The sequence below is a fragment of the Mytilus edulis genome, chromosome 5, assembly GCF_963676685.1.
Source record: "Mytilus edulis chromosome 5, xbMytEdul2.2, whole genome shotgun sequence".
Classification (NCBI taxonomy): domain Eukaryota; kingdom Metazoa; phylum Mollusca; class Bivalvia; order Mytilida; family Mytilidae; genus Mytilus; species Mytilus edulis.
The window spans coordinates 80144843-80168332 of NC_092348.1; the positions used below are offsets into that span (position 1 = coordinate 80144843).

General features: G+C 33.7%; 1 protein-coding gene across 1 annotated transcript in view; it reads right to left on the reverse strand.

The window, feature by feature from the left end:
• The window catches only part of LOC139525500 (uncharacterized), a gene marked incomplete in the record, with an annotated part of 36665 nt that overhangs the window by 8682 nt on the left and 4493 nt on the right, over nucleotides 1–23490 (reverse strand). The window contains 7 exon segments of the mRNA XM_071320885.1: nucleotides 6420–8172; nucleotides 8899–8999; nucleotides 9768–9848; nucleotides 15432–15512; nucleotides 16091–16185; nucleotides 16710–16775; nucleotides 20027–20115. Of these exon segments, the coding sequence (XP_071176986.1) occupies nucleotides 6420–8172; nucleotides 8899–8999; nucleotides 9768–9848; nucleotides 15432–15512; nucleotides 16091–16185; nucleotides 16710–16775; nucleotides 20027–20115 (2266 nt within the window).

Sequence of the window (23490 nt, forward strand, 5' to 3'; positions counted from 1 at the left end):
TTTTCAAGATAATAACCAAAAACAGTAAAATTTCCTTAAAATTACCAATTCAGGGGCAGCAACCCAACAACAGGTTGTCAGATTCATCTGAAAATTTCAGGGTAGATAGATCTTGACCTGATAAACAATTTTCTAATGTCAGATTTGCTCTAAATGCTTTGGTTTTTAAGTTATAAGCCAAAAACTGCATTTTACCCCTATGTTCTATTTTTAGCCATGGCGGCCATCTTGGTTGGTTGGCCGGGTCACCGGACACATTTTTTAAACTAGATACCCCAAAGATAATTGTGGCCAAGTTTGGATAAATTTGGCCCAGTAGTTTCAGAGGAGAAGATTTTTGTAAAAGATTACTAAGATTTACGAAAAATGGTTAAAAATTGACTATAAAGGGCAATAACTTCTATATGGGTCAACTGACCATTTTGGTCATGTTGACTTATTTGTAAATCTTACTTTGCTGAACATTATTGCTGTTTACAGTTTATCTCTATCTATAATAATATTCAAGATAATAACCATATAACAGCAAAATTTCCTTAAAATTGCCAATTCAGGGGCAGCAACCCAACAAACGGTTGTCCGATTTGTCTGAAAATTTAGGGCAGATAGATCTTGACTTATTAAACAATTTAACCCCATGTCAGATTTGCTCTAAATGCTTCGGTTTCAGAGTAATAAGCCAACAAGAGGCTCTCAAGAGCCTGAATCGCTCACCTGAATTTTTTTGGTTTAATCTCTCATCAATGATTATTTTGGCTTTTCAATTTATTTAAATGTTCTTTGAATCTTCCTATTTTCTTCAAAAGCAAAAAAAAATCATTTTCTCCTATGTTCTATTTTAGCCATAGGAGCTATGTTTCTTGACATACAAGGAAATGAAATATAAAATTTATACTAGATACTCTGAAACTCTGAAACTCATTTAGCCTAAGTTTGACTGAAATTGATACAGCAGTTTCATAAGAGAAGATTTTTTAAAGTAAGTCAACATGATGAACAAATTGTGAAAAAAGTCTTTAAAGGGCAATAACTCCTAAAGAGGTCAATTGACAATTTTGGTCAAATTGACTTATTTGTAGATCTTACTTTGCTGATCATATTTGCTGTTTACAGTTTATCTTTATCTATAATAATATTCAAGATAATGACCAAAAACTGCAAAATTTCCTTAAAAATTACCAATTAAGTGGCAGAAACCCAACAATTGGATGTTTGATTCATCTGAAAATTTCAGGGCTGATAGATATTGACCTAATGAACATTTTTACTCCATGTCAGATTTGCTCTTAATGCTTTCGTTTTTGAGATATAAGCCAAAAACTGCATTTGACCCCTATGTTCTATTTTAAGTAACGGCGGCCATGTTTTTTGAAGGATCAAAAATTAAAGCACACACTTTGTGCAGGATAATCTAAGGAACAACCATGCTAAGTTTTAACCAAATCCATTCAGTAGTTTCAGAGGAGAAGATTTTTTAAAGTTAGCAAATATGATGAACAAATTGTGAAAAATTGTCATTAAAGGACAATAACCCCTTAAGGGGTCAATTGACAATTTTGGTCATATTAACTTATTTATAGATCTTACTTTGCTGATCTTTTTTGCTGTTTACAGTTTATCTTTATCTATAATAATATTCAAGATAATGACCAAAAACTGCAAAATTTCCTTAAAATTACCAATTAAGTGGCAGCAACCCAACAATGGTTTTTTGATTCATCTGAAAATTTCAGGGCTGATAGATCTTGACCTAATGAACATTTTTACTCCATGTCAGATTTGCTCTAAATGCTTTCGTTTTTGAGATATAAGCCAAAAACTGCATTTGACCCCTATGTTCTATTTTAAGTAACGGCGGCCATGTTTTTTGACGGATCAAAAATCAAAGCACACACTTTGTGCAGGATAATCTAAGGAACAATCATGCTAAGTTTTAACCAAATCCATTCAGTAGTTTCAGAGGAGAAGATTTTTTAAAGTTAGCAAATATGATGAACAAATTGTGAAAAATTGTCATTAAAGGGCAATAACCCCTTAAGGGGTCAATTGACAATTTTGGTCATATTAACTTATTTGTAGATTTTACTTTGCTGATCTTTTTTGCTGTTTACAGTTTATCTTTATCTATAATAATATTCAAGATAATGACCAAAAACTGCAAAATTTCCTTAAAATTACCAATTAAGTGGCAGCAACCCAACAATGGTTTGTTTGATTCATCTGAAAATTTCAGGGCTGATAGATCTTGACCTAATGAACATTTTTACCCCTGTCAGATTTGCTCTAAATGCTTTCGTTTTTGAGATATAAGCCAAAAACTGCATTTGACCCCTATGTTCTATTTTAAGTAACGGCGGCCATGTTTTTTGACGGATCAAAAATCGAAGCGCACATTTTGTGCAGGATATACTAAGGAACAATCATGTTAAGTTTCATTCAAATCCATTAAGTAGTTTCAGAGGAGAAGATGTTTGAAAAATTGTTAACGACGACGACGACGTCGACGACGAACACGACGGACGCCAAGTGATGAGAAAAGCTCACATGGCCTTTTAGGCCAGGTGAGCTAAAAACTGCATTTGACCCCTATGTTCTATTTTTAGCCATGGCGGCCATCTTGGTTGGTTGGCAGGGTAACCGAACATATTTTTTAAACTAGATACCCCAATGATGATTGTGGCCAAGTTTGGTTAAATTTGGCCCAGTAGTTTCAGAGGAGAAGATTTTTGTAAAAGTTAACGACGACGGACAACGGACGACATCCGACGACGCCGGACGCCAAGTGTGTTTGTAGATCTTACTTTACTAAACATTCTTGCTGGTTACAATTATCTCTATCTATAACAGTACTTTCTGTGGAAAATGTTATTGAAAATCTTCAAATTTTAAGAAAATTGTTAAAAATTGACTATGAAGGGCAATAACTCCTTAGGGGGTCAATTGACTATTTTGGTCATTCAGACTTATTTTTAGTTCTTAATTTGCTGTACATTATTGCTGTTTACAGTTTATCTCTATCTATAATAATATTCAAGATAATAACAAACTAGAGGCTCTAAAGAGCCTGTGTCGCTCACCTTGGTCTATGTGAATATTAAACAAAGGAAGCAGATGGATATGACAAAATTGTGTTTTGGTGATGGTGATGTGTTTGTACATCTTACTTTACTGAACATTCTTGCTACTTACAATTATCTCTATCTATAATGAACTTGGCCCAGTAAGTTTCAGAGGAAAATGTTAGTTAAAATTTATGAAAATTGTTAAAAATTGACTATAAAGGACAATAACTCCTTAGGGGTCAATTGACCATTTCCGTCATGTTGACTTATTTGTAAATCTTACTTTGCTTAACATTATTGATGTTTACAGTTTATCCCTATCTATAATAATATTCAAGATAATAACCAAAAACAGCAAAATTTCCTTAAAATTACAAATTTAGGGGCAGCAACCCAACAACAGGTTGTCAGATTCATCTGAAAATTTCAGGGAAGATAGATCTTGACCTGATAAACAATTTTACCCCATGTCAAATTTGCTCTAAAGGCTGCGGTTTCAGAGTTATAAGCCAAATCTACATTTCACCCCTATGTTCTAATTTTAGCCATGGCGGCCATCTTGGTTGGTTGGCCAGTTCACGGGACACAATTTTTAAACTTATTACCCCAATGATGATTGTGGCCAAGTTTGGTTTAATTTGGCCCAGTAGGTTCAGAGGAGAAGATTTTTGTAAAAGATAACTAAGATTTACAAAATGGTTAAAAATTGACTATAAAGGGCAATAACTCCTAAAGGGGTCAACAGACCATTTTGGTCTTGTTGACTTATTTGTAGATCTTACTTTGCTGAACATTTTTGCTGTTTACAGTTTATCTTTATCTATAATAATATTCAAGATAATAACCAAAAACAGCAAAATGTCCTTAAAATTACCAATTCAGGGGCAGCAACCTAACAACGGGATATCCAATTCATCTCAAAATTTCAGGGCAGATAGATCTTGACCTGATAAACAATTTTACCTGATGACAGATTTGCTCTAAATGCTTTGGTTTTTGAGTGATAAGCCAAAAACTGCATTTTACCCCTATGTTCTATTTTTAGCCATGGCGGCCATCTTGGTTGGCTGGCCAGGTCACCGGACACATTTTTTTATCTAGATACCCCAATGATGATTGTGGTCAAGTTTGGTTTAATTTAGCCCAGTAGTTTCAGAGGAGAAGATTTTTGTAAAAGATGACTAAGATTTACGAAAAATGGTTAAAAATTGACTATAAAGGGCAATAACTCCTAAAGGGGTCAATAGACCATTTTGGTCTTGTTGACTTATTTGTAGATCTTACTTTACTGAACATTTTTGCTGTTTACAGTTTATCTCTATCTATAATAATATTCAAGATAATAACCAAAAACAGCAAAATTTCCAAAATAATTACCAATTCAGGGGCAGCAACCTATCAACGGGTTGTCCGATTCATCTCAAAATTTCAGGGCAGATAGATCTTGACCTGATTAACAATTTTACCCCATGTCAGATTTGCTCTAAATGCTTTGGTTTTTGAGTTATAAGCCAAAAACTGCATTTTACCCCTATGTTCTATTTTTAGCCATGGCCGCCATCTTGGTTGGTTGGCTGGGTCACCGGACACAATTTTTAAACTAGATACCATAATAATGAATGTGGCCAAGTTTGGTAAAAATTGGCCCAGTAGTTTCAGAGGAGAAGATTTTTGTAAAAGCTAATGACGGACGACGACGACGGACGACGGACGACGGACGCCAAGTGATGAGAAAAGCTCACTTGGCCCTTAGGGCCAGGTGAGCTAAAAAACAGCAAAATTTCCTCAAAATTACCAATTCAGGGGCAGCAACCTAACAACCAATTATCCGATTCATCTGAAAATTCCAGGGCAGATAGATCATGACCTGATCAACAATTTTTACTTCCTGTCAGATTTGCTCTAAATGCTTTGGTTTTTTAGTTATAAGCCAAAAACTGCATTTTACCCCTATGTTCTATTTTTAGCCATGCAGCCATTTTGGTTGGTTGGCCAGGTCACCGGACACATTTTTTAAACTAGATACCCCTATGATGATTATGGCCAAGTTTGGTTAAATTTGGCCCAGTAGTTTAAGAGGAGAAGATTTTTCTAAAAGATTACTAAGATTTACGAAAAATGGTTAAAAATTGACTATAAAGGGCAATAACTCCTAAAGTGGTCAACTGACCATTTTGGTCATGTTGACTTATTTGTAGATCTTACTTTGCTGAACATTATTGCTTTTACAGTTTATCTCTATCTATAATAATATTCAAGATAATTACCAAAAACAGCAAAATTTCCTTAAAATTACCATTTCAGAGGCAGCAACCCAACAACGAAATGTCCGATTGGTTTTTGAGTTATAAGCCAAAAACTGCATTTTACCCCTATGTTCTATTTCTAGCCATGGCGGCCATCTTGGTTGATTGGCCAGGTCACCGGACACATTTTTTAAACTAGATACCCCAATGATGATTGTGGCCAAGTTTGGTTAAATTTGGACCAGTAGTTTCAGAGGAGAAGATTTTTGTAAAAGTTAACGCCGGACGACGACGGACGACAGACGCCGGACGCCAAGTGATGGGAAAAGCTCACTTGGCCCTTCGGGCCAGGTGAGCTAAAAAGGCAGGACCGAATAGAGTGAAAAATAAAAAGGCAGAACAGAGATTACAACTAAAAAAAAATGCAGGACAAAATTTTCATCCTAGCCCCCCCATAAAAATCAAATGGTAGCTCCCTCAGTTGCCATTTTCTTAAATATCAAGGACCATAAATTATGAATAGCAAAAGTCGAAATTGTCAATATTACACTTCACCTTCATTTTGTCATAAAAATAACAAATTAAAATTTGAAATGTATTAATTGAAGTTTTCATGGTTGTTGCACAGAAACAACATAAAATGCCATTTTCCAATCAATCAAAAACCATAACTCCTGTCACTCCTGAACAGTAAAAGTGAAAATTATTAATATCTAATTTGAACATAATTTTTGTTATCAGCTGTGACAACATATTAAAAGTTAAAAAACATTGGTTGAAATTATTGCATGGAAATTATTGGCAGCTGCCCCAATACTTCACAAATTTATAAATTAAATTTTTCATGGTTAAAAACCAAAGCAGGTCCTCCATAAACATCTTTCTTCTTGAATTGTTTGTTTTATCATTATACTTTTAATACAATAACTTCAATTGTTTATTTCATTATACAACGTAAATATAATTGGAAAGGAAATGTTCAGGTGCACAACCTGTACATAGGAAAAAAAACAAAATCAACAGTAGTTAAGTAACCATAGCTAAGGGAAGATAATAAATATCATCTTTAACCCTGAGGTAACTTGATAAAAGGAATTCCCTTATTTCTTACCTGATTCACCACTGGAGATTACAATAACATCATGGACTGTCTCTCCTTGATCCAGTTTTAAAGGTAACCTTAATATATCTCTCGTCAAAATACTCTGTGATTGTTCTTCTTCTTCTTTTTTCTCTCCTTTATCAGAGTTTCCTTTTGGTGATGAAGAGTTACCAGCTTGATTTATTTTCATTCTTATTTTTTTTCCTCCAATATTTTCAAATGAAATTTCAGATGGAGGTTTTCTGGTTGACCTTGTTGACTGTAAAAGTCTAGGGGAAGTTTCAGACTCCTGTGTTAAATTACTCGCCTCTATATTCTCATTTTTTCCGTTTGAATTGTTTTCGGTTGCCTCCACTGCATGAGAATCAACTTTTCTACTTTTACTCGAGGGTACATCGTCAGCTGATATTTCACATCTGTTTCTCTTTGATGATTTAATACTTGACGTCAAATCCTTCAGTTTACATGGACCTGTGAATGATTTAACACTTGCAGCTATGTTTTCTTTCTTACGGAGACATAAATGTTTATCAGAACTTTCATTATTTTCATTTGACTGATTATTTCTATGCTGATTAGAAAGAGGTGTTTGCTTTCCTCTTTCTTTTCCTGTAACACTGTTCGGTAACACCTTTTTAAACACATATTTTTGTGATTTTTTATTTCCGGTCTCATCTGTTCCACTCTGTTCCATAGAAGTTCTAAGACCATCCAAATTATCATTAGAATTTCCAGAATTTGATATTGCAACAACTGTTTTCATTTGGCCTGATGATATCTCCATCAGAGTTTTATCTGAGATAGAGTTTTCTGATTGTTTTAAACCTTGAGAATCATCTGATTTTTGTGACAGTGATACAACCTGATTAGAATCCTTAGATTTGGACAGTTCAATGAGACTACTATCTTCTTCAGAATTAGATTGTTTACTCATTTCCTGAATTAAATATTCAGCTGATTCTATATCACTAGGAGAACTTAGTTTATTTAGTCTGATTTCTTCATCGTTTTCACACTGTCCAATATGAGTCTTTTTACATATTGATTGTAGTCTTTCCTTTTCAAAACTGTCATTTCCTTTATCTTTAACTTGGACGTTCGCAACTATTTTTATAGGTTTATCTTTACTTTTTATCCCTTTTGAAGATCTTATTCTTTCTTCCTCAAGTCTGTATCCTGTGTATTCACTAGCATGTAGTATTGCAGGTTTTTTCTGGCCCTTCTTTGGTGTGCCATGAATCACTTCATTGACACTGGTACTTGGAGGTGTCTCTACTCTGTCATGTGATATTTGATCACATGATTTATTAGTTTCAGGAGACATAGAAAACAATGGATCAGATTTGTTTAGTATAGGAGATATTGATATTAATGGATCATATTCCTTCGGTGAAAAAGGCTGTGTACCAGGTGGCGACACTGTAGGTGTAAAAGGTTGAGTTTCTGCGATTAATACAGTACTAGTGACTGCATGGTCATGATCACTTAAAATAAAGTTCTCAAAATGTTTTTGGTAATTAGTTGAGCTGCAGTCTTCTTTCTTTTTCTCCTTTTTAGAAGAAACATTGTCTGAATATTTAGCTTTTATGTTCTCATGCTCTGTGCTGCCTGATGAACTGCTTACTTTGCTGTTGTTGTCATGGTGTTCAGTTGAAAGTTCATCACCATGGTTATGTACAATAATCTCTTCACTAGAGTGATCAGAGCAGCTCAGCCTGATGGACTCTCCAGAACTAACTACATCCCCACTATTACTTATTTCCTAAATAAATGAAGAAAAATATATATTATAATGTATGGAATATTTTGTTATGGTAGTTCACACAATGTATAACACATTGAAAATAAATTATTTACTATAAGCAACTTAAAGCCAGAAACAACAATATTTTTTTTGGTCTTCCAAAAACGATTGGTAGTTCCAGTAGAAATAACATTTAACCACAGCAATTATGTGAAAGAACATATGAGGCTCTCTAAGTATTTGGTCAACAGGACACTGATGAGCCCTAAGTATGAAAACACAACACACTACAGAATGCTTAGTACATACATCCTGACACGTAATTTCATGACTTTCTGAATTGTAATTCATGAGAAAAAGAAACAATATCATGGGGTGGACAGACAGACAGGAGTAAAATAGTATACCCGATCATTCATACAAGGGGCCAATATTTGCTGCATAAATAACATATTTAGTGGCTTACACTTCAGAGAAAATGCACATACATACAAGTAGTATGAATGACTGAACACAAATTCATTGATTAATTCTGATAAATGGTTGGACATCAAACAATTGGTTCAGAATTTGTAACACTCACATCAGGTGCAGTCAAAAGTTTTATTTTTCTACAGGCCTGCAAAAATTGTTGTAATGGTGTTTTAACATGTAATATGTGGTATTTGCCTATCAAAGTGCTTTAAATTAAATTTTTCATGATCAATATCAAATTATATATATACAATTCTTTAATGTTTGTACCTGTTCATGAATTGCTTTAACTTCAGTAGAATTTTTGTTTTTACAAGTTTTTTCTGTAATTGAATCTTTCATGTGTACATCTCTTTGCAATACTTCTTTATCTAAAATATACAACAAATAAAACTATAAGCTACTGCTTAAATTAGAAAGCTCTGATTTGTAAAGCCTGAAGAAAATCCCCAAAAAATTCCATGGGACAGACAGGCATACGAAATTTTTTTTTTTGTAGTTTCAGAAAAGAACCGTATAAAATTGAAAATCTTGTGGTCCCATATTATAATGATATTTTTTTTCATAAGTACCCTATTGTATGTAATTAAGTTTGGCAGTCTTGATTGAAAGGTATTTTTCATTCAGTTTTTATGAAACCTACGGGGCTGAAATTCCACCATGTATGATACACTCAAAATAATTTAGGAATTTGAATATTTTGTAAAAATCTCCTTTTAATCAAAGTTATAATAAAATTCTCGTAGTCTCTTACTTATTACATAGTATTATGTATTCACAAGTTACACAATTTACATTCAAATAATTACATTAGACTTATGTTTCATTATTATACATTTTGATTAGCTAACAGCAATCTCTCATTTCAAAATGAGTTGCATAAATTGAAACATACATGATGACGTACGTTTCCACAATAAAGTGCTGAAGGTAAATTATAGAAAAACATGATGGTTATCATGTTCTCTTGATCATAGCAAAAAATTGTAATTATAAGTATTGAATGCTTCTTTTAGTAAAAACGTTGACCGTGCTTACATTTTTGGAATGAAGCTTGATACAAAATATACTTCTGCTAACGCTTTTTCACCTGAATGAATTTATAAAAAGAAGCATTCAATTCTTAAATAAATGTTTACCTTTTGAGGAATTTTCTTGTGTCTTTTGAGGATATATTTGAGAGTTATCTTCAAAAGACGGTATATAATCAGCCTTCCATTCTAAAAAAAAACATTAACTAGTAATTGCTACTAAGTACTTGTCAAGATTATACAGGGAAAACTTTCTTTTAATGAAAATAAATTTCTCATTGTGGTAAAAATAGGTCAAAGGAGTAGTAAGGTCCTATAATGGCCCCCTTTTTAAGCGTAAATTTCAAATTAGGATTTATTGACAAATATCACAATAAATTATAGCTAATACAGTCATTAATTAGGAAATAAGTCATTTTGTTGAAAATTTACATTCCTGCATTTTATTATGACGTCACAAGTTGTGAAAATCAATAAAAAAGGGTAAAATTCTATTGAATTTTGGACAGGAACCAAGGAGCGCATACGTCGACAACAAAGATCTTTTGAAATAATGTTTGTGAAGACAATTCACACGTCTTTTTTGAATATTAAGCTTGTTGACGCCTGCGCTCTACATTTCCTGGTCCTAAATTTGGTTGAAATCCAGCTGATTTTGTCAAAATTCACCAAAATCTCTTATCTTGACCTTTTTTGGATGAAAAAGTCAACGTGTTAGAATTAAACTTTGTCAAAAATAGTTCTATTTAACTTTATCTTCTGCCTTTAAGTCAACTTAAAACAATTTTTGTCTTCTTACATTGAACTTTATAATCGGGGCCAAATAATTACCCTTACCGAACTTACTCCTTTATAAATCAAAGCGCTGTAAGCGCTGAAGGCAGTTAACCAAAAACCAAGGCAACCGTAATTATGAAAACTGTGGCAATGTTGCCTCAACATTAAACATTCATATATAGCACATTCATGTTTATCTAATGATTTATTTATTAAGGCAAATAATTTATATGTTATCAAGGTTTCAAAAGCAATGCATATATCAATGTATATTTGTTTATGGTGAGTCTGCAGTGGTACAAGTTCCCAATGATTGCAGTTGTTCTACTTGGTTGTTAACCTTGGTTTTATTTGACTGCTAGAAGTTCAAGTTGACTTAGTATGAAGATGTAATAGTATGAATGGACTGGTTTCCCTGGAAAGAAAACTGAGTTTGTGTTCTATAGTACAAAAGTTATGAGACACGAATCAGACAAATGTTCACTACAACAGGGATCAAAGGTGAGGTCTGACTGACCTGACCATAGTAAATGTAAATGATTTGTTATTTTGTCCCATACATATAAATATATATAATTTAGGGGGGGGGATCTCAACGGTTTTCAAGTTCTCAAACAGGTAGGGGTAAGCCGAGGATTTAGGGGGGCAGGGGGCCTCCACTTATGAAAATTTCTGGATCCACCACTGGGGGTAGGGTGACCCTAGGGACTTCCCCTACATTTCATTTTATTTGTTATATTGTCCCATACATGAATATATATGGTTTAGGGGTGGGGATCTCATTGGTTTCCAAGTTCTCAAACAGGAGGGGTAGGTTGACCCCAGGGATTCCACCTATATTTCATTTAATTAGTTATATTGGCCCATACATGAATATATATTGTTTTGGTGTGGGGATCTCAACCGTTTCCAAGTTCTCAAACAGGAGGGTTGGGGTGACCACAGGAACTTCCCCTATATTTTATTTTATTTGTTATATTATCCCATACATGAGTATATATGGTTTAGGGGTAAGGATCTTGACCATTTCCAAGTTCTCAAACAGAAGGGTGTACAGTGACCTCAGGGACTCCCCTTATCTTTCATTTGAATTGTTATGTTGTCCCGTACATGAATATATGGTTAAGAGGTGGTGATCTCAACGGGTGTCAAATTCTCAAACAGGAGGGGGTGGGGTGACACAAGGGACTCCCCTATATTTCATCTGATTTGTTATATTGTCCCATACATGAATATTTATGGTTTAGGGTGGGGATCTGGACCATTTTCAAATTCTAAAACAGGAAGGGTGGGGTGACCCCCAGCGACTCTTCCTATATTTCATTTGATTTTTCATATAGTCACAAACATGAATATATATGGTTAAGGGGTGTGGATCTCGACCGTTTCCAAGTTCTCAAACAGGAGGGGGTGGGGTAACTCCAGGGACTCCCCCCTATATTTCATTTTATTTATAATATTGTCCTATACTTGAAAAAATGCAGGGGCGGATTCAGGCGGGGGTTGCGGGCTTGCACCCCCCTTAAATATGCAAAGCATGGGTTGTTCTCAGCTAAATAAAGAATATTCCGATAATTTTACCTCAAATTTTTTTAGCCTCGCTCTGCTCAGCGAAAATTTAAGTTTGCGCCCCTCCTAACCTAAAATCCTGGATCTGCTCCTCATATGGTTTAGGCGTGGGGAGCTCGACCGTTTCCAAGTTATCAAACAGGAGGGGGTAGAGTGGCCCAAAGAATGCCACCTATATATCATATGATTTACTTACATTTAGGTATATATAATATAGTTGCATTATTTGTGAAAATAAAGAAAGAAACTTTCAGCTACTTTAATTGACCCTTCAAAATTGAGAAAAACAAATAACCCTTCGAAATTGCAGTAATATGTTTACACTTTAAAAGCATCTCACATGCATTATCATCATTTATCACTGATAAAGAAAATTTAGACTGTGACCATGAACATGTATATTGTTAGATATACGTACTGTTTCCAGCTGTCACGTTGTATTGGAGTTTTAAATTAAAATTTGTCAAAAAGTAATTTTGAGTTTCTGTATAAAATATTTTTCTGCATTTTCTTTCTTTTACGTATATCTTTTGGTTTACAATTCTAGTGTTTATATTCATTTACCATGCATAGATTTATTTTTTCACCTGTTTTGATTTATTTTGTAATTGATCGCCAAACCCGGAATTATCCTTATCCGCTTCCGGAATCGGATCCGATATTGTAAACTTTTGTCTTCACGGCCGCCATTGTTATGTGTTTACAATGTTGTTTTTGTCAATCAGATACGATTTTACTCGAATTTATACATTTGTCGGTGACTTTCTGTATAAAGCTAGCGGTTGAACAAAATGAACATCGTTGTCATGAATAATAATGATAAAAATAAGTTTTTAGCTCGTTTAATTGGAGACTTTGGTGACTTGCATGGAAGGTTTGCAAAGTAATTTCTTATTTTCTTTCAAGTGGAAGGTGACTACGTTGGGCGTAGCTAGAAACCAACTATCCTGGTCGAAATTCCGCTTGCAAAAGTGGAAGGTCGCGGACCTCGGACCACCGCTAATTTGCACACCTGCCTCCAAATTCAAAAGCTACGAAAATTTCTTTTTCTAATTTGAAATTGCCGCCAACAGCATGAACAGTTGAACCTATTATATAATAGACTACTGACGTAGTTGTACTACGTATTGATGACAAACAATATCCCTACGACTTTTGCCATTTGGGAAATCTAAACTACTTGTCTTAAGAGATTTTCGGCGATTAAATATTTCATACAATTGTTCTTTGACATCTTAGCTAAAAGCACAAGTCATAATGAACTACACAAGGATTCTTAATAAGCACTACTTCCTATGTGTAACTTCAAAACTTTTGGATAAATCGACGATCATTGAAGGTTTTTCTGGTCATATTTTTTGTAATCCAGAATAAAAAGTATTAAACAAGTGTTCAATTAGTTATATATAACATAGTAGCGAGCTAGATAATAACAATGGCAAGTATTTCAGCATTTATTGGGTAGAACACAAATCTAGGGTGCTCGCATAATGCAGCTTAACTGCATAACAAAAAAACTTTATCTGTCCATCTAGAAATTGACAAAGTGTATAGACACCTGCAATTGAAGAAAATTATATGTCCATTTTTAGATTGTCTACTTTGAGTTTTCTGTGTTGCTGGATTGCTGTCAAATAGCTGTTCTCATTATTGGTACTAAATGAGGCGGATTAGTCATAATGAGTATGCAGTTTTCTTTAATTAAGAAATAAGAAATTATTCATATTAAACTCCAATTAAGAGGTTGTTGTTTGTTGTTGTATAAGTTTTTCCGTTATTGTTCATTATATATATATCAGGCGTTTAGTTATTCTCATTTAAATTGTTTTATATATTTGTCATTTGCCTTTAATAGCTTCCTCTGCTGTATGGGTTTGCTCATTGTTGAAGGCTGTTAAACAATCTATCTTTCTATCATATTTTCAAGATAATAGACAATAATTTAAAGAAAGTTGTAACAAGAGGCTGTCACAACGACAGCAAACTGGATTTATTAATATTTATTTGTGTCCTGGCAATATCACAAGGACCATTACTGATGAATGGTGAAAAATGAAAATCGTCAATATCAAATTTGACCTCCATTTTGTCATCAGTTTCAACATCTTAAAATTTGAAAAGCTTAGATTGAATGGTTCATGAGTAAATGCAACAACGTGAATGGAAACACCATTTCACAATCTTTCAAGAACCATAACTCCTGAACGGTAAAAGTCAAAATCGTCATTATTGAACTTGACCTCTAATTTGCCATCAGTAACAACATATAAAAATTTCAAAAGCTTTGGTTGAATGGTTCATGAGAAAATGCACGGACACGACTGGATACACCATTTTTCAATCTTTCAAGAACCATAACTCCTGAACGGTAAAAAGTCAAAATCGTCATTATTGAACTTGACCTCTATTTTGTCATCAGTAACAACATATTAAAATTTGGGAAGCTTTGGTAAAACAGTTCATGCGTAAATGCACGGACACGACTGGAAACACCATTTTTCAATCTTTCAAGAACCATAACTCCTGAACGGTAAAAGTCAAAATCGCCATTATTGAACTTGAACTCCATTTTGTCATCAGTAACAACATATTAAAATTTGGGAAGCTTAGGTAGAACAGTTTATGTGTAAATGCACGGACACGACTGGAAACTCCATTTTTCCATCTTTCAAGAACCATAACTCCTGAACGGTAAAAGTCAAAATCGCCATTATTGAACTTGACCTTCATTTAGTTGTCAGTAACAACATATTAGAATTTTAAAAGCTTTGGTTGAACGGTTCATGAGTTAATGCACGGACAACATTTGATTGGCGCCCGCCCGACCGTCCGCCTGCCGTACATCCCCAAATCAATAACCGACATTTTTGTCACAAAAATCCGGTTAAAAATCATTTTTGCTTCTTGAATTTTTTCTCCGTGTCTACTTGAATTGTTTTCAAGATAGTAATCAAAAATGATTTTTTTTCACCATTTTAGAAGTTATGACAGTTCCAACAGCAAGTTCAATATTTAATTTTATGTGCAATGTACTTTTAATGAGTCTTTTTATTTAAAAACTATTTTCATTCTTCAAATTACAAAATAATAAGCAGACTATTATATTTGTTTATTGTTCATTTTTTGTAGATTAATTAGGCCCTTAGTTTTCTCGTTTGAACTTTTTTACATTTGTCATTTTGGGGCTTTTTATAGCTGACTATGTGGTATGCCCTTTGCTCATTGTTGAAAACTATACAGTGACTTATAGTTGTTAATTTCTGTGTCATTTGGTCTCTTGTGGAAAGTGGTTTCATTGACAATCATACCGCATCTTCTTTTTTAAATATATAAACATAAGTATGAGGGAAAATGAGTTAAGCACCACCAATTGTTCCTGAAATAGAAAATTAGATGTCAAACACTACATAAATCTATCAAGCTAACCTTCTATATTATCTAATAAGGCTTGCTGTTCTTTACTTATAAATATTTCTTCACAGATCATATCATATGTTAATTCCTCAGCTGTAATAAAGCCACAAAAAAAGATATATACATTCATAAATTCATTTATTTCGACATGTTTATAAATAACATTTACAACTTTAAAACATTACTTATTTCTAAAGAAAATGACAGTCACAAACAAAAGTTACATAAATGGTCGTATTTGCAAGTCATGTCCTAAACTGAAAGCTTTTGTTCTCAACAACAGAATATGACTTCAGAAAACAAAATATTTTCACAATACTAATTTCAGTAAATTTATTCAGATTGGCCATCAGGTTTCTTTCTCACCATTTTGCACTTGATTCTGTTTTGTAATCACTGTCCTGATATAAAACTGCCACTCCTGTATAGTATGATAATCCTAATCTTTTGGGCCAGGTGAGCTTTAAAATTAACCTGATGAATTTCTGCTTTATGCAATGTTTATATTATGATGATAATAATATATGTATTACAAGTGGTGAGACTTTATAAAATATTGAACTGTAAGATGCAAGATGTAAAAGTCATTAATAAAAAAATAATATTGGCACATTTTTGGTACTGATAATTCAGTCACAACAATGTGTAAAAAGGTTTTCATATAATTGTACCTGTATTACTTCCCTTTTCCTCCTCCTGTGAATCTACATTTGTCATATTATCTAGAAGTTGTGTAAGTGGAATGCTACAGTCCATGGAGTCATCCCTATATAGGCATCAAGAAAATCAAAATTGGTTCATGTATAAAAAAGAACAATATTTGCAGAAACAAACAAAAATACTGATTCCAGTGGTCAAAACTAAAAATAGCTAACACAAAAGGTTGAAATACACACAATTGTTCAAATGATTAAAGTTTCCTTTGGACTTTTTTTTTCCTTTAAAAAAGAATCTGACCATTGCAGACTATAAACTGTGATGCTTCTAAGAATACTTTATGGGTAACTTTCCGGTTACTTCTTTTTTCATAGAATCATTTTCAGTCCTGTTTTATTTTAAGGGAACATTCATATGTATGTACTTAAGGTAAACATTTAAGATTCAATTATTGAATATGCTTGAAAAGATTGTAACTTGTAAACTTCTGGTAAATTAATAAGTTTAATACTTGAAACTAACTTAAAAGATATAACAAAAACTCCTGAACTACTGAATCGGAAAATTCTTTGACGCAGAACCCTTAAACAACAAAAAGTTTGGCCTATCTTAATAATTTTTCAATTCATTTACCTTTGTTGAGGTCGGTAGTTCTCATACGCTTCTTTTGCAAGTTCTCTAACACTGTTATTATCCATGCTAAAATCAAATACGCATTATCTTAATCTAACACTTGAAAATATACAAAAATATTCTGACATGTAAAACAGTTCATAATTTTAGATAATTTATAAAATACTTCAAAGATTTATTGAGAGATGCTTTTAAGTTATTTCATGTATATCAAAATGTACCATTTGTTCCTCTACACCTGATGACCTTCTAAATAGGGGGAGGGTGTCGGGAATTTAGCGCGAATATTTACATGTTAACGTTGCTACTTGACTTATGTATTTATGACGTTACTTAGATAGCAATGGCTAGACGTTAGAATAAACACGATCTATACACAACGCATTTTATCTACTTTACACAACATTTATGGTGCCGTGACTGTCGGAAACAATGGAATCGAAGTTAAAAGCAGTACGTAGAGGACACAGAGGGCAAGTTACAAAGTTATTCAAGAAATTCGATGAGATTGAAAAGAATTCGGACTTAGACAAAGACGATGTGAAACTAATTTCGGATGCAGTTGAACAGAAACAGAAGACTATCGTGGATTTGAATGAAAAGATACTGGATTTAACGTCGGAGGAGGATGTAGAAGAGGAAATTCAAGAGTCTGATGAGTATATGTTTAATTTAGAGTCCAAACTTCGGAAAATTAGAAAAATATATTCTGATTCTATTTCTCAAAATGTCGCATCAACGTCTCTAGATCCAAATGCAAATAGTTTTATGCCATCTTACCCCACAAATTCATCGCTTACCAATGCCAATGTTATACGCAGCAATGAAACTGAAATTAATGTACAGCCAACCAATTTTGATAACTTTCGCTCCATGCAAAATACCCATCGTGACTTGCAGTCTACAAATAACTTGTACAACCAAGGCTTTTCTTCGGTATCAAATAGCAGTCAAAACCACAGATTACCAAAACTAGATTTACCGCACTTTGATGGGGAAATTTTACAATGGCAAACCTTTTGGGATTCCTATGAATCAACTATTCATTTCAACAGTACTTTGACCGAGATACAGAAATTTAGTTACTTGAAGGCCCAACTCCATGGCCATGCCGCCCAAACTATTGAAGGTTTCGCACTGACAAATGCCAATTACACTACAGCCGTCAATTTACTCAAAGAGCGTTTTGGATCGCCCCACAAGATAATTCATGCCTCCATGAAAGCTTTAATGGAACTTCCTTCACCGTCAAATGATTTAAACAGCCTAAGAAGGTATGGAGACCACCTAGAAACGTACGTAAGAGGTCTTGAATGTTTGGGTCAAACACAAGAAATGTATGGCGCGCTACTAGTACCTATAATTATTAGTAAACTACCAGTAGAAACGAGAAAAAGTATTGCCCGTGAATATGATAGCGATCATATAACTCTAACCAACCTCAGAAAAGCCATCACAAAAGAAGCGAGAATTCTTGAAGCAGGACAATTTACCGACCGCGAAGGTTTACATACTACCGCAACATTTCTGACCGAAGCTCGCAATAAAACTCAGCGAAATTTCAATACCAACAATCCACGTTTCAATGACAAAAAACGTCCATGCATCTACTGCACTGGTATACATTTTCCGGGAGATTGCACGATAATTTCTGACGTGAATGAAAGACTGAACATCGTAAAGCAAAAGAAAAAATGTTTCAACTGTCTAGGAAACCACGGTGTTTCCGAGTGTAAATCACGTAACCGATGTAAGAAATGCAACAAGAAACATCACACCAGTATTTGCGGGGAACAAGCTACAGATGGAAAAGGACAGGACAGCAAGGAAAAATCAACCAATGTAAGCTTGGTAAAAACAGAAGAACCAGAAACTGCAGTAATGTATACCTCACAACACACAAGCGTTTTATTGAAAACAGCTATCGCACCAATATCATACGGGAAACAAATCACAGAAGCAAGTATTTTATTTGACGAAGGTGCCCAACGTTCATTCATCACTCAGAGCATAGCAGACAAATTACAGATAAGACCAAGCGGAAGAGACACAATTGAACTGTCAGCTTTTGGAGACAAGGAGAAGAATATACGACATTTGGATAGAGCAACCGTTCAACTACATACTGAAAAAGGTGATATTGTAAGCATTAATGCATTGATTGTTCCAGATATTGCAGTCCCACTTCAAAACCAGACGAAATACTTTACACGCAATTTGCCATACTTGAAAAATTTAAAGCTCGCACATCCGGTAAATAACGATGATTGCTTTGAAATTTCACTCTTGATAGGAGCCGATTATTATTGGGATATAGTTCAAGATCAAGTGATAAGAGGGAATGGACCTACAGCCGTAGCATCAAAAATTGGTTACTTGTTATCTGGACCGGTAATAAGAAACGGAGAGAAATCCTTGACTTCATCAGTTCTTCTGAATGTTACTTCACACCATGCAGAGGAAAGCGAGATCGAGAAATTCTGGAATCTAGAATCGTTAGGAATACGTTTACCACAACAGGACGATGAGGAGAGTTTTGTAAAGACTTATCAACAAGACTGTATCAAATTTGAAAACGAACGTTATTCTGCCAAGTTGCCATGGAAACTGGATCATCCGGATCGCCCTATACTGTACCCGCTCGAAATCCGAACAAACATTAACAATTTAGATGACAAAAATGATGATACTTCAACAGAGAGATTGACACGAGTTCTACCAAAACGAGAGACATCTGTTCGAGCTCGACTACCCAAAAGTGATAGACTTCGTTAAAAGTGAATTTAATAAGTGAATTATTTGAATTTGTTTTAGAAAGACATTTTAATTATTTAATTTTCAGAAATATCTATTCGATTGACATTTAAAGTAATTAATAATTTCATATTTTAACTTTTGCCGGCCCCGAGAATGTCGGGAATTTAGCGCGAATATTTACATGTTAACGTTGCTACTTGACTTATGTATTTATGACGTTACTTAGATAGCAATGGCTAGACGTTAGAATAAACACGATCTATACACAACGCATTTTATCTACTTTACACAACAGAGGGATTGAAATCTACAAGTTTTACCCTGCCACATGGTTGATTGTGCTTATCCCTATACAGAACTATGGAAATCATGTCATTGTCTCTTTACTGTTAAGTGCTTTGATTTCATCTACAGATGTTTCTCTACAATACCGTTACAAAACTACCATTCTAAGCTAATTTAGTGTTTAGTGTATATTGTATAAGATTTATGAATATGAGCTCATATTTACATGCTGATTTTTTTTTTTTTACTTTTTTTGTGTCAAAGGTTGTACTTACCAGTCAAGTACTCTGTACTTGAGATAAAATCCCTGCTGTAAATCCCAAATAGAGGCTGAGGAAATCTTTAATACAAATTCACTTCTTTCCTAAAGTATACAAATAAAAAAAAAAAATGTTATGGCATCACGATATTTGAAGTAACTACTGGCTGTTAAATATTAACAATAAAGTAAATAAGCACAAAGAAACCTAAACCTGCTTATTATCCAAGTTCCTGAAGGTTTCTGCTTTTGAAAATTAAAATACTTCCTGAGAATATATTTAAATTTTTAACAAATTTGAGCAGTATTCCTTAACAAGAGTGCACACGCTGAAATGTCTCGCCTTCTTTACTAATCATTGATATTATGATATTAGTCCTAAACAAAAAACTTTATTACAACTGTCACATAAACTTAATTAACCAAGAAAACTAAACATTGACCAATGAACCATGAAAATGAGGTCAAGGTCAGATGAACTATGCCAGGCAATTCTTCCATACAACAAATAAAGTTGACCTATTGCTTATAATATAGTTTAAGAAAAACAGACCAAAACACAAAAACTTTAACACTAAGCAATCAACCGTGAAAATGAGGTCAAGGTCAAATAAAACCTGGGCAACTGACAAATAGATCATAAAAATATTTCCATACACCAAATATAGTTGACCTATTGCAATTACTATTAGAAAAGAAGACCAAAACACAAAAACTTAACACAAAGCAATGAACTGTGAAAATGAGGTCAAGGTCAAATAAAACCTGCGCGACTGACAAATAGATCATAAAAATATTTCCATACACCAAATATAGTTGACCAATTGCAATTAGTATTAGAAAAAAAGACCAAAACTCAAAAACTTAACTTGGACTACTGAACCATGAAAATGAGATCAAGGTCAGATGACACCTGCCAGCTAGACATGTACACCTTTTATTCATTCCATACACCAAATATAGTAGACCTATTGCATACAGTATAAGAAAAACAGACCAAAACATAACCAGGTGCTCCGCAGGGCGCAGCTTTATACGACCGCAGAGGTCGAACCCTGAACAGTTGGGGCAAGTATGGACAAAACATTCAAGCGTGATACAGCTCTGAATTTGGATTGTGATCAAATTTTTGACATTACATGGGTTTTTTTACACAAAACAAATGTCAAGATTTTACAAATCAATTAAAGATTTCTTCTTATTTAAATCTAAAATTAAATAGTTGACACAGCATAGGTTTCTGACACAGAATGAATGTGGTCTAATGAACTTAAAAGTTTTTTTTTGCCTTTGAGCAATTCACTATGCTGTTGAATATTAATCCTCTCAAAAAAATGTTTGAAGAAATTTTCTTTTTATTTATGAAATCTGAAATGAGAAAAATTTAACCCCTCCCCCTTTTTTCACATCCCCGTTTCCCTTTTTCCAAAACTGATATCAATTCAAATTTCTAATGGAGTTTGCAACAATAACTACTCTTTTAAATACATCATAAAATATTAAAATGTAAAATAAAGTGCTTGTTATCACTGAATGGTAAAGATTGGTTGGTAGTAAAAGTGAATATACATTGTTTATTGTATAAAACAATAAAAAAAACTTCATCAGCAACATTTTATATTGGCAAATTTCCAATGAAGTTATTTACATAAAGTTATTGGCAAATAAAAATAGAAAATGACATCATAGTCATGTCTGGCAAATTTCCAACATACATTATCTAAAACATTTTAGATAAGATAAGGAAAAAAAGCTTCATCAGCAACATTTTATATTGGCAAATTTCCAATGAAGTTATTTACATAAAGTTATTGGCAAATAAAAATAGAAAATGACATCATAGTCATGTCTGGCAAATTTCCAACATATATTATCAACTACTATTCTATACAAAGAAAGATAACTCCAATTGAAAATTAATTGCTATTGCACAATATTGTGCAATTAGATATTTCTTGCTATTGTGCAATACTGTGCAATTGAAAATTTCTTGCTATTGCACAATACTTGATATGGAATCCTGATTTGGACCAACTTGAAAACTGGGCCCATAATCAAAAATCAAAGTACATATTTAGATAAAGCATATCAAATAAGCCCAAGAATTTAATTTTTGTTAAAATCAAACTTAGTTTAATTTGGACCCTTTGGACCTTAATGTAGACCAATTTGAAAACTGGACCAAAAATTAAGAATCTACATACACAGTTAGATTTGGCATATCAAAGAACCCATTTATTCAATTTTTGAAGAAATCAAACAAAGTTTAATTTTGGACCCCCATTTGGACCAACTTGAAAACTAGGCCAATAATTAAAAATCTAAGTACATTTTTAAATTCAGCATATCAAAGAACCCCAAGGATTCAATTTTTGTTAAAATCAAACTAAGTTTAATTTTGGACCCTTTGGACCTTAATGTAGACCAATTTGAAAACGGGACCAAAAATTAAGAATCTACATACATAGTTAGATTCGGCATATCAAAGAATCCCAATTATTCAATTTTTGATGAAATCACACAAAGTTCAATTTTGGACCCTTTGGGCCCCTTATTCCTAAACTGTTAGGACCAAAACTCCCAAAATCAAACCCAACCTTCCTTTTATGGTCATAAACCTTGTGTTTAAATTTCATAGATTTCTATTTACTTATACTAAAGTTATGGTGCAAAAACCAAAAATAATGCTTAATAGGGCCCCTTTTTGGCCCCTTATTCATAAACTGTTGTGACCTCAACTCCAAAAATCAATCCCAACCTTCCTTTTGTGGTCATAAACCTTGTGCTAAAATTTCATTGATTTCTATTTACTTATACTAAAGTTATTGTGCGAAAACCAAGAATAATGCTTATTTGGGCCCTTTTTTGGCCCTTAATTCCTAAACTGTTGGAACCAAAACCCCCAAAATCAATCCCAACCTTCCTTTTGTGGTCATAAACCTTGTGTCAAAATTTCATAGATTTCTATTCACTTAAACTAAAGTTATAGTGCGAAAACCAAGAAAATGCTTATTTGGGCCCTTTTTGGCCCCTAATTCCTAAAATGTTGGGACCAAAACTCCCAAAATCAATACCAACCTTCCTTTTGTGGTCATAAACCTTGTGTTAAAATTTCATAGATTTCCATTCACTTTTACTAAAGTTAGAGTGCGAAAACTAAAAGTATTCGGACGCCGGACGACGACGACGACGCCGACGCCGACGCCGACGCCAACGTGATAGCAATATACGACGAAAAATTTTTCAAATTTTGCGGTCGTATAAAAACTTAAATATGACCACTGAACCATGAAAATGAGGTCAAGGTCAGATGACACCTGCGAGTTGGACATGTACACCTTACAGTCCTTCCATACACAGAATATACCAGACCTATTGCTTAAAGATATGGACTTGACCACCAAAACTTTACCTTGTTCACTGATCCATGAAATGAGGTCAAGGTCAAGTGAAAACTGTCTGACGGGCATGAGGACCTTG